The 13,032-nt window shown below is 49.3% G+C and overlaps 1 protein-coding gene across 3 annotated transcripts in view; it reads left to right on the forward strand.

Annotated features, from left to right (window-relative positions):
- The window catches only part of frmd4a (FERM domain containing 4A), an 810,443-nt gene that overhangs the window by 70,697 nt on the left and 726,714 nt on the right, over nt 1-13,032 (forward strand). For 2 of the 3 annotated variants that reach the window (XM_070897082.1, XM_070897084.1), the window contains exon 3: nt 5,169-5,305. The exons of the other annotated variant lie outside the window; for it this stretch is intronic. In XM_070897082.1, coding sequence (XP_070753183.1) covers nt 5,261-5,305 — 45 coding nt within the window. In that variant the 5' untranslated portion in view covers nt 5,169-5,260. The remainder of the gene's footprint in view (nt 1-5,168; nt 5,306-13,032) is intronic. 3 annotated transcript variants of the gene reach the window in all.

A 13,032-nucleotide genomic window follows, 5' to 3' on the forward strand; every position in this document is an offset into this window, starting at 1 on the left:
CAATCTATTTTCTCCCTCTTTATTATTTTTTTAGTCATCCTTTGTTGGGTTCTAAAAGTTTCCCAATCTTCCAACCTACCTCTAATCTTTGCAACATTGTATGCCTTTTCTTTAAATTTGATACCATCCTTAACTTCCTTAGTTAGCCACGGATGGTTCATCCTTCTCTTAGAGTCTTTCTTTCTCAATGGAATCTATCTTTGTTGAGAATTATGAAATATCTCCTTAAATGTCTGCCACTGCTTATCCAACGCCTGACCTTTTAATCTATTTTCCCAGTCCACTTTAGCCAACTCTGTCTTCATACCTTTATAATTGCCTTTATTTAAGTTTAAGACACTAGTTTCAGACCCAAGTCTTTCACTCTCAAACTGAATGTGAAATTCTATCATGTCTTCAGCTGCCTGGGCCCCAAGCTCTGGAACTCCCTGCCTTAACCTCTCCGCCTCTCTACCTTCAAGATGTTCCTAAAAACCTACCTCTTTCTGCTGTAATTTCTTCTTACCTGGCTCAGTGTCAAATTTATTTTTTTGTCTTATAACACTCCTGTGAAGCGCCTTGGGATGTTTTACTACGTTAAAGGCGCTATATAAATACAAATTGTTATGATCACTCTTCCCTAGAGGATCCTTAACTATGAGATAATTAATTAATCCTGTCTCATTGCACATTACCAGATGTAAAATAGCCTGTTCTCTGGTTGGTTCCACAACATACTGTTCTTAGAAACTATCCCAAGGCTAACTCAAGGCTACCTTTGCCAATTTGATTTGTCCAATCTATGTGAAGATTAAAGTCGCCCATGATTATTGCCGTACCTTTTTTACATGTCTCAATTATTTCTTGATTTACATTCTGTCCTACAGTGTAACTACTGTAGGGGACCTATAGACCACTCCCACCACTGACTTATTTCTCTTGCTATTTCTTATCTCCACCCAAACTGGTTCTGCATCTGGATCTTCTGAGCCAATATAATTTCTCACTTCTGCACTGATCTCATCCTTTATTAACAGAGCTACCCCACCTCCTTTTCCTTTCTACCTATCCTTCCAAAATGTCACTTACCCCTGAATATTCAGTTCCCAGCCTTGGTCACCTTGCAACCACGTCTCTGTAATGGCGATCAGATCATACCCATTTATATCTATTTGTGCCATCAATTCATCTACCTTGTTACGAATGCTGCATGCATTCAGAAAAAGAGACTTTTTACCATTACCATTTTCCCCACCTCTGACCCTATTTTCTGGTGCATGCTCTGTCTCTTCCTGCTACATTCTGGTTATCATTACCCATATCGCTACCCTGCACTATTGCCTTGACCTTCAACATTCACTCCCTCCACCACCGGCGCACCGTGGCTGCAGTGTGCACCATCTACAAGATGCACTGCAGCAACTCGCCAAGACTTCTTCGGCAGCACCTCCCAAACCCACGACCTCTACCACCTAGAAGGACAAGGGCAGCAGGCGCATGGGAACACCACCACCTCCACGTTCCCCTCCCAGTCACACACCATCCTGACTGGGAAATATATCGGCCGTTCCTTCATCGTCGCTGGGTCACAATCCTGGAACTCCCTCCCTAACAGCACTGTGGGAGCACCTTCACCACACGGACTGCAGCGGTTCAAGAAGGCGGCTCACCACCACCTTCTCCAGGGGCAGTTAGGGATGGGCAATAAATGCCGGCCTTGCCACATTCCCGGAACGAATAAAAAAAACTCTTTCTCTCTCCACAGACTCTGCATAACCGGCTAAGTATTCCCAAAATTTCTATTATTATTTTATATAAATGCAAGATCTTTCTTAAACTCACACCAAAAGAGAGGAGTAATGATGGCCAGTTTTCATTGACAGGCGTACTGGCGATGCACCAGTGGGAGGAATTGCGTGCCCACTCCTCACCCAGAGCTGTGACATGCAGCTGAATGACCCAGGGCCCTGTGGCAGGAGGCTTTGAACAAGTGACTGCCGTGTGAGCCTGGGACCCAGTGCTGGAGCTTACATTGCAAGAGGCCAGTTTCTGGAGTTAGACGTTCTCTAGCTCAGAGGATATTCCAGAAACATGGAAGGCAGCTGGATGAGTAGAAATGTCCTCCAATTAAATTCCGGGAAGACCAAAGCCATTGCCTTCAGTTCTCACCACGAAGTGCGTTGCTGTACCATCGGATTCAATCCCCCTCCCCGGCACCTGCCTGAGGCTGACCAGGTCTATTCACAACCCGCGTGTCATATTTGCTCACAGAATGAGCTTCCTACCCCTTCCGTTCTGTCACTAAGACCACCCATTTCCACTGTCATAACATCGCCCGTCTCCGTCCCTGCCTCAGCTCATTTGCTGCGGCAACTCTCATCAGTGCCTTTATCAGCTCGAGACTTGACTTTTCCAGCGCATTCATGGCCGGCCTCCCACGTTCTACTCTACGTAAACTTGAGGTCACCCAAACCTCTGCTGCCCGTGTCCTAACTCGCACCAAACCCCGCTCACTAATCCCAGTTAAGCAACGCCTCGATTTTAAAATTCTCATCGTCATTTTCAAGTCTGTCCATGGCCCTCGCCCCTCCCTATCTCTGTAATCTCCTCCAGCCCCACAATCTCCCGAGATGTCTGCGCACTGCCTATTATGGTCTCTTGAGCATCCCTGATTTTAATCATTCCACCATTGGTGGCCGTGCCTTCAGCTGCCGGGGCCCCAAGCTCTGAAACTCCCTCCCTAAGCCTCTCCCCCTTTCTACCTCCCTTTCCTCCTTTAAGACGATTCTGGATACACCTGGAGTACTGCGTGCAGTTTTGGTTTCCATATTTACGAAAGGATATACTTGCTTTGGAGGCATTTCAGAGAAGGTTCACTAGGTTGATTCTGGGGATGAGGGGGTTGACTTAAGAGGAAAGGCTGAGTAGGTTGGGCCTCTACTCATTGGAATTCAGAAGAATGAGAGGTGATCTTATCGAAACGTATAAGATTATGAGGGGGCTTGACAAGGTGGATACAGTGAGGATGTTTCCACTGATGGGGGAGACTAGAACTAGGGGGCATGATCTTAGAATAAGGGGCCGCCCATTTAAAACTGAGATGTGGAGAAATTTCTTCTCTGAGGGTTGTAAATCTGTGGAATTCGCTGCCTCAGAGAGCTGTGGAAGCTGGGACATTGAATAAATTTAAGACAGAAATAGACAGTGTCTTAATCGATAAGGGGATAAGGGGTTATGGGGAGCGGGCAGGAAGTGGAGCTGAGTCCATGATCGGATCAGCCATGATCGTATTAAATGGCGGAGCAGGCTCGCGGGGCCGAATGGCCGACTCCTGCTCCTATTTCTTATGTTCTTATTAAAACCTACCTCTTTGATCAATCTTTTGGTCATCTACCCTAATATCTCCTTATGTGGCTCGGTGTCAAATTTAGTTTTATTTTGATAACGCTCCTGTGAAGCGCCTTGGGATGTTGTATTACGTTAAAGGTGCTATATAAATGCAGGTTATTAAATATTCTATCTCAGAGTCAAGAACGTGGATGCTGAACAATTCCCCTGTTACTTGACTGTGGAACTGATAACGGCTGTGGGAAAAGGATCCTAGTTTGGGCTCCTTCATCTTTGAGGAGGAGAAGGGAATAAATTGAAATAAACTTACGGAGAAAATAAATAAAAGCTGTGTGAACTATCCTGCCCGCTGTGACTGAAGAAGCTCATTAGGGCTCTGAATATTCTTCAGATGGTTCAATATTTTATACCAAGCCCCTCACGACAGCCCCTGGTCGACCCGTGTAAACATTTACATAACCAGTCTAGACCTATAGTAACCGACAGCTATAAAATTGCAATGGATAGCACTTCTGTCTGGGACTTCAGCAGCCAGTAATTTACTGTTTCCAGGGGTGATTTCTCTCTCTCTCGTTCCTCAGACAATGCCCGCCCCTTTAAGTAGTCTAGGGATCTGCTGTCACCTCCTCCCTCGGGATTGGTAACGGAGTGACCCGGAGTGATTGTTCAAAGTCTTTATGTCTGTCAGAGTTTATCTGCGGCAGCAAGTGTGCCACAAGCTGACCTGTTCCCGGGGAGCGTGCGGACTCCACAGGGAGTTCTGCTCGGTCGGCCAGTGTGTGTGTGTGTGTGGGGGGGGGGCGGGGGGGAGCAGGAGGAGGAGGGGATAGCGAGCTTTTGATGAGGTGAAAGGGGGTCACCAATTAACCCAATTCGTATGTGAATACAGCTTCTGTCATTAACCCGTCTCTGTGTTAAAGTATTTATGGGCGCTGTTCTCTCTCAGTTTTTGGATCTCCCTGTGCGCGGTCCCTTTAACTGGCCCCGCGACCCGTTCAGATTATGGCGGGAGCGCGGTCCCTTTAACTGGCCTGTTCAGATTATGGCGGGAGCGCGGTCCCTTTAACTGGCCCCGCGACCCGTTCAGATTATGGCGGGAGCACGGTCCCTTTAACTGGCCTGTTCAGATTATGGCGGGAGCGCGGTCTCTTTAACTGGCCCGTTCAGATTATGGCGGGAGCGCGGTCCCTTTAACTGGCCCCGCGACCCGTTCAGATTATGGCGGGAGCGCGGTTTCTTGCCAGTGAGCAGCCCGCGTGGGACCTCCAGATCCGCCGCGCGTCTCGCCCGCGGGTACGTTGTTTGCGGCGCCTCTACGTCGACGGGTTACGGGAGTCGCGCCGCGTTTGGGGAAGGAACGAGAAGGGGCCCAGCTGCCACCTCCCCCCACGCGGTGCATCGCACGGTCGGTAATTTCTCGCGGAGCAGTCGGATCCAGCCGGAGGTTTAACGGGCGAGGAGCTTGAGGTATTTTGCGGGAGGTGGGGGGGGGGGGGCTTGTAGTGCGAGCTGCCTTACTGTCAGGTACTCGATCACCGCTTTCACCCCCCCCCCTCCTCCCAAAAGGCTGCTTCGCTTGCACTTTGCTTAAAAGCTCGCTGCTATCTCCAGCATCTTCTCTGAAACCAGCTGCTTCAAGGTTTGAGCTGCAGACGTTTCTTTTTTAAAAATCTAATTAAGCAATCCCCCCCCCCGTCCCCCGTCCCCCGTCCCCCCTCCCTCCGCCCCCTGTGCTGCTCTCTCAGTTGCTCAGTTACACGTGCTTGGCTTTGATTGCTGCCGGTATTTAAGCATTGTTCTCTGGCTTGTCTCTCTTTTTTGTTTTCTCTGCTGATCTGTAGGTGCGCGGATGTTCTTGACGGAAGCCAGAAGGCCGGACACTTGCTTAACGTGAGGGAGTCGGCAGCAGTTCGGCTGGCCACGGGAGGGGACCATGGCACTGCAGCATGGGCCTGAGCCTACCTTCAGTTTACTGATGGTAAGCACTGCTGCTCATTCCTCTCGCATTCTCCACCGCTGTCATACCAACCTGTCTCTCCACAGCTTGTTTGTCTCTCGCTGCTCGCTAACCTTCTGCATCTGTCATGTGCGAGTCATAAAGCAGGTGCCTTTTTTTCATTTGTCTGGCTCCGAATCCAGTCGCGGATCGAGAGAGGGGTTGGGTGGCGTATGAAATATCACGGCTTTTAAATTAAAAATAAATAAACCGAAGCCTGCACTGACCAGTGTTTTCCAGCCAAGGAAGATGTCATCATTTCTCAGGGGAATGCATCGTTGCACTTCCGTGACAGGATGGGTTCATTAGGCAGGCCCAGTAATCTGTGTGAAATATTTGCTGTGTAACCACAATATTCCCAGCCTTTGCTGCACCTTACTGCACTGGTTTAACAGCCTGCACACGTCTGTGTTGTTAGAAAGATTTTATTTCATTTTTGGACAACAGAAAATCGTTGGAGATTCCGTGTGTGCGCGCGCGGGGAAGTTTTTGAAAGAAGCAACACATTGCTCGGGAGCGAGTGATATCATGGCTTAAAAAAAGGCTTTCTAATAACTGTGTGTGTGTGTGTGTGTGTGTGTGTGTGTGTGTGTGTGGGGCTCATTGTCGACACTGGTGACCTGTGAAATATCCCTTTGTTTCTGACAGAAGAAACCATTATTAATTGTCTTGCTGATGAAGGGCTTTTTGAAACAGGACAAAAAAAGCGTGACATTCTGTTTATAGCGAGGAACAGAGTAGTGACCAAGGCCTGTGGTGTCAGGCTGACAATGGGATGTCCGTGTCATGTCATGCAACACACCCTCGTTACCCTGTTGACTTTTGAGTGCAGCTGAAATTAAAAAGGAGACAAAAGTATAATTTGCACAATGCAATACTTGGTGCGTTCTTGCGGGCGAGCTGACATCGCTTTCACACTCATCATTTTACCCTGAGGGAATAAAGGACTTCGGCAAGTGCTGAGTTAATTCACTTCATATTCTGTTCCTGAATAGCTGCCAAGTGTGTGTGTGTTTGTGTGTGTGTGTGTGTTGGGGGAGGTGGGCGGGAGCTTGTTGTCCTGTTCGATCATTGTAGAGGTTAAGAATGGAGATAAACAACCCTTTCCCAAAGTGCCTGGAGATGCCGCCCGGTTGGAATTTCGGAACACTGACTGCTGCGCTGTGACCTGGTGCCTCGTGCAGAAGCTGCCGCGATGTCGGTTCGATCAGAAGAGCAAAGTCCGGTACAATTGAGCGTTACAGTAAGAGGTACGACCATAACCAGGCACCTTATTAAATCGCCATCTGTTTCTGCCCACAACAGCTGCAGAGCCGACGGATTGCACTAATTTGTCACTCGATTTCTTTTTACAGACATCAAGACGTTGGACAGCAGGAATCTGCGACTGTGTAAGTGCCTAAAGTGGACACAGTCCACTCCCATGTGCTGGAGAAACTAGTTCACCACTCTTCACATAATCTGGGTGACGGAGAGGTCAGGCCAATATTATACGATGTCAGTTTAAGAACATAACATAAGGATTAGGAGCAGGAGTCGGCCATTCGGCCCCTCGAGCCTGCTCCGCCATTCAATAAGATCATGGCTGATCTTCGACCTCAACTCCACTTTCCCGCCCGATCCACATATCCCTTGATTCCCCTCGAGTCAAAAATCTATCGATCTCAGCCTTGAATATACTCAACGACTGAGCCTCCACAGCCCTCTGGGGCAGAGAATTCCAAAGATTCACCACCCTCTGAGTGAAGAAATTTCTCCTCATCTCAGTCCTAAATGGCCGCCCCCTTATCCTGAGACTGTGACCCCTGGTTCTAGACTCCCCAACCCGGGGGAAACATCCTCCCTGCATCTACCCTGTCAAGCCCCTTGATACTGCATTGCTAAAAGTTAAATTAATATGTTTTCATTCTATTTGATTGTTTCCCTCTCAGCTTCCACTTTCAGCACCAAATGTGGGATGTGCTCGACTGTGGACAGAGGCCGTGTAAACTTGAGCTTTTACCTAACTCGGCAGCTCGTGTCCTAACTCGCCCCAAGTCCCGCTCACCCATCACCCCCTGTGCCCCGTGTCCTAACTCGCACCCAGTCCCGCTCACCCATCACCCCCTGTGCTCCGTGTCCTAACTCGCACCCAGTCCTGCTCACCCATCACCCCCTGTGCTCACTGCCCCGTGTCCTAACTCGCCCCGAGTCCCGCTCACCCATCACCCCCTGTGCTCACTGCCCCGTGTCCTAACTCGCACCAAGTCCCGCTCACCCATCACCCCCTGTGCTCGCTGCCCCGTGTCCTAACTCGCACCGAGTCCCGCTCACCCATCACCCCCTGTGCTCGCTGCCCCGTGTCCTAACCCGCACCAAGTCCCGCTCACCCATCACCCCCTGTGCTCGCTGCCCCGTGTCCTAACTCGCACCCAGTCCCGCTCACCCATCACCCCCTGTGCTCGCTGCCCCGTGTCCTAACCCGCACCAAGTCCCGCTCACCCATCACCCCCTGTGCTCGCTGCCCCGTGTCCTAATTCGCCCCGAGTCCCGCTCACCCATCACCCCCTGTGCTCGCTGACCCCGTGTCCTAACTCGCACTAAATCCCACTCACCCATCACCCCCTGTGCTCGCTGACCCCGTGTCCTAACTCGCACCCAGTCCCGCTCACCCATCACCCCCTGTGCTCGCTGACCCCGTGTTCTAACTCGTACTAAGTCCCACTCACCCATCACTCACTGTGCTCGCTGACCTACATTGGCTCCCAGTTAAGCAAAGCCTCGATTTCAAAATTCTCATTCTTGTTTTCAAATCCATCCAGGGCCTCTCGCCCCTCCCTATCTCTGTAATCTCCAGCCCCACAACCCCCGAGATGTCTGCGCTCCTCTAATTCTGCCCTCTTGAGCATCCCTGATTATAATCGTTCGACCATCAGTGGCCGTGCCTTCAGCTGCCTGGGCCCCAAGCTCTGGAACTCCCTCCCTAAACCTCTCCACCTCTCTACCTCTCTTTCCTCCTTCAAGACGCTCCTTAAAACCTACCTCTTTGACCAAGCTTTTGGTCACCTGCCCTAATTTCTCCTTATGTTGCTTGGTGTTAAATTTTCATAGAATCAGAGAAAATTTCGACACAGAAGGAGGCTCATTGTGTCCGCGCCGGCCGACCAAGAGCTACCCAGCCTAATCCCACTTTCCGCTCTTGATCCGTAGCCCTGTAGGTTACGGCACTTCAGGTGCACCTCCAAGTACTTGTTAAACGTGGTGAGAGTTTCTGCCTCTACCACCCTTTCAGGCCGTGAGTTCCAGACCCCCACCACCAATTTTGTTTGATAACGCACCTGTAAAGTGCCTTGGGACATTTTACTACATTAAAGGCGCCATATAAATAAAAGTTGTTGTTGAAATACCGTTTCATATCAACTAGGAGATACACGTCTAAGTTCCAGAGTTATTCCTGCTACTTTCACTGCCCCTATTCTGCCCCCACCCAGGCGATGGAGTTCCCCACTGCCCTCTCACTGTGTGTTCAACTCCAGACCTGCCACATACCAGCAAAGATAATCCGGTGAAGGAAAGCAAGCAAGATGGCGAATTGAAGGTGAGACTCAGACACTACAATGTCACCCATTGGGCCTGTGCTCAAAGGAAACATTCATGTCACAATTCGAATAAATATACATATTTTTTTTTAGCCGCCTCTGCTTTCTAACTCTTTCTGTCATCCTCTGTTACATAAGAACATAAAAATTAGGAGCAGGAGTCAGCCATTCGGCCCCTCGAGCCTGCTCCGCCATTCAATACGATCATGGCTGATCTTCTACCTCAACTCCACTTTCCTGCCCGATCCCCATATCCCTCGATTCCCCTCGAGTCCAAAAATCTATCGATCTCAGCCTGGAACATACTCAAAGACTCAGTATCCACAGCTCTCTGGGGCAGAGAATTCCCGGGATTCACCCCACTATTGTTAATATTTTACTGTTGGCCAATGTTACACTTCCCGCCCGCCCGGATAGTAATGGTGCGGGTTGGAGGGGTTTTAAGATTGCGGGAGAGGGGGTGTGTTTGCTCCACGTTCCAGCCCCCTCCCCACCATCATTAGTTGTCTGACTTCGGTCATGTGAAGACCACCCATCTCGGGATGGGGGCTAATTTAAATGGCATCAATAGGGGGCACTCCAGGGGTGTTCAAACATTCACACCCACTCTCTGCCCCAGAGAGCTGTGGAGGCTGGGTCATTGAATATATTCAAGGCTGAGATAGACAGATTCTTGAACTATAGGGGAGGGTGATGTCATGTATCTCACACCACTGTATATAACTGTATCTTACCATGCTATACATGACTGTAACTAGATATGACCTGTACCACAAGCATACTTTACCACCAGGGGTGCACTTGCAGGAGACATTGCATACCTGTTCTACACAGGTATATAAAGACAGGTCTCAGGCAAGTGTGGCACTCGAGAGCTGTGAAATAAAGGTGCAGGTCCTGAGTGACCTTGACTTCAGCATGTGCCTCGTGTAAGTCTGTACTGCAGGGTCAGGACTTTACATCGAGGGTTATGGGGAACAGGCAGGAAAGTGCATCAGGTCAGCCATAATCTTACTGATTGACGGAACAGACTCGGGGGGCTGGATGGCTGACTGCTGTTCCTGTTTCTTATATTCCGAACACAAACTCACATATGCAAGCACAAATAAATGCACATCAGACATAAATATATGTCGCCATATTATAAAAAGGATATCGAGGCACTGGAGAGGGTGCAGAGAAGATTTACAAGGATGATGCCAGAAATGTGAGGGTATACATATCAGGAAAGGGTGAACAGGCTGGGTCTCTTTTCTGTTGACAGCTCAGGGGTGACCTAATAGAGATCTTTAAAAGTTGAAAGGTTTTGATAGAGTGGATACAGAGAGAGTGTTTCCACTTGTGGGGAAGAGTATAACTAGAGGCCATCAATATAAGATCGTCACCAAGAAATCCAATGGGGAATTCAGGAGAAACTTCTTTACCCAGAGAGCGGTGAGAATGTGGAACTCGCTGCCACAGGGAGGGGTTGAGGCGAATAGTATCGATGTATTTAAGGGGAGGCTGGACAAGCCAATGGGGGAGAAGGGAATAGAGGGTTATGCTGATAGATTTAGATGAGGAAAGACGGGAGGAGGCTCGAGTGGAGCATGGACTGGTTGGGCCGAATGGCCTGTTTCTGTGCCGTATGCCGTATATCCTGTGTAATATATAACCGCACACTCACGCATTCCCAAACATGTTCATGCTCACACTCACCTTTGCGCCAGGCTGACCTTCCTGACTAACCCTTTGAGGGAGCTGGGGGTGGAGGGGACAGGAGGAAGCTTTGCTGAATCTTTTCTTAATTGGATGCAGCAAGAACACCAACAATAGAACTCATTGTACATTGTCGGTGGAAAGAATTGACTTTGTGATATGAACAGCCTCTCCTCATTCTGTGCTTTGTAAGGGAGCTGGTTAGTGTAATGTGTGCACCTGTGAGTATGCTCACAGCTTTGTGGAGCTGTTACGGGCTGTTCCTGCACACTCTCAACTTTACCATCCTCGCCTGCCGTCCGGACACGCTATGGCGTACCATCTTGCCGTCCGGAAGAGGCGGGGGTCCCCGATGGAGGGCACTCTACGTGGGAGTCCTCCCACTATTTATCGGGGACTTGGCCTGGAGGGCGGTGCACGGAGCAGTCCCGTGCAACAAATTTTTAAGCCGGTTCACGGGCTCCCAGGCCGCCTGCAATTTCTGCGGTCTGGAAGAGTCCGTGTTCCACGTTTTTATGGAGTGTGTGAGGTTGCAGCCCCTGTTCCAATATTTAAAGGGGCTGCTCCTGAAATTCTGGCTGCACTTCAGTCCCACACTCCTGATCTTTGGGCACCCTGTGCGGAGGGGAGCGGGTAGGTCCGAGGGCCTCCTCGTAGGACTGCTCCTGGGCACGGCCAAGGGGGCCATCAGCCGGTCCAGGCAGCGGAAGGTCGAGGGGGTCGTTCAACCTGACTGCCTGCCTCTCTTCCGCTCTTACATCTGGGCCAGGGTGTCCTTGGAGATGGAGCACGCGGTGTCCACCGGTACGCTCGCGGCCTTCCGCGAGAGGTGGGCACCGGAGGGACTGGAGTGCATCATCACCCCCGGCAACCAAATTTTAATTAGATTTTATTTATTTTACAGCTTAATTTGTTTTAATTGCCGGTTTTAGTGTCCCCCTCCCCTTTTATAGGGGGCACTTGGAAAATTCACGATTTTAATGCCCCCCAAAAAACTACAAAAATACAAAAAAAAACCAAAAAAGGGCATTGGAAAATGTTTGGAGTGGCCCCCCCAGATTGGGGGGTACTTGATTTAAATGTTTTATTTTGTCTCCAAAAGAGTTGTAGAGCTGTTGGAAAAACAACAAAACAAAATTATTTTTTAAAAAACACAAAAAAAAGGGCAGTTGAAAAGTGGCTGGAGTTTTCCCCAGATTAGGGGACACTTGATTTAATGTTAATTATGTTTTACTCCAAAAGAATTGTCAAGCTGTTGGACAACAAAAGAGTTGTAGAGCTGTTGGGGAAAAAAAACAAATAAAGGCACTTGAAAACTGTTTGGTGTGTGTCCCTCCTTTAATAAGGGGGCACTTGATTTAATTGTTTTTGTTTTGCAACAAAAGAGTTGTGGAGCTGTTGCATTGTGAGTGGCTTAGCCAGGTCACGTGATGTTCACAAGACTCAATAAAACCCCAGCCAGTTGGGTTCGGGGGAATCCACGATGGGGCAGGTGGTTGTGAGCGTGGTGGATGAACCGGTAATGTGTAGTGTGATTGTTAAACCTTTGCTATTAAAAACTAGTTGGTTTACTAACAATGTGTTGCGATGAATTCTTAAGCAAAGAACCCATGAAGCAAATACATTACAGCTATTACATTTGGTCAATGTGTTCGTAGGGAATTCCACATGGCCTTTCAATGGGACTGGAAAAGTCACACCTGATTGATAGTGTGTAGCGCACACAAGAGGCACCAATCTTAACTATTTTTCAGTACGAAGCAATAATGTGGTCAAGGGTAGCGCTGTAGACACCCTCAAAGCCTCCTTGATGAAATGCAACACCCCCACCGACACCTGGGAGTCCCTGGCCAAAGACCGCCCTAAGTGGAGGAAGTGCATCCGGGAGGGCGCTGAGCACCTCGAGTCTCGTCGCCGAGAGCATGCAGAGACCAAGCGCAGGCAGCGGAAGGAGCGTGCGGCAAACCAGACTCCCCACCCACCCTTTCCTTCAACCACTGTCTGTCCCACCTGTGACAGGGACTGTAATTCCCGTATTGGACTGTTCAGTCACCTGAGAACTCACTTTTAGAGTGGGAGCAAGTCTTCCTCGATTTCGAGGGACTGCCTGTGATGATGATGAATACTGAGGGAGTGCTGCACTGTCAGAGCTGACGACTTTTGGATGAGACGTTAAACCGAGGCCCCGTCTGCTCTCTCAGGTGGATGTAAAAGATCCCACGGCACTATTTTGAAGAAGAGCAGGGGAGTTATCCCCGGTGTCCTGGGGCCAATATTTATCCCTCAACCAACATCACTAAAACAGATTGTCTGGTCATTATCATATTGCTGTGTGTGGGAGCTTGCTGTGCACAAATTCACTGCTGCGTTTCTCACATTACAACAGTGATTGCTCTCCAAAAGTACTAAATTGGCTGTAAAGCGCTTTGAGAT

The sequence above is a fragment of the Pristiophorus japonicus genome, chromosome 13 (assembly GCF_044704955.1).
Source record: "Pristiophorus japonicus isolate sPriJap1 chromosome 13, sPriJap1.hap1, whole genome shotgun sequence".
NCBI classification, from domain to species: Eukaryota; Metazoa; Chordata; class Chondrichthyes; family Pristiophoridae; genus Pristiophorus; species Pristiophorus japonicus.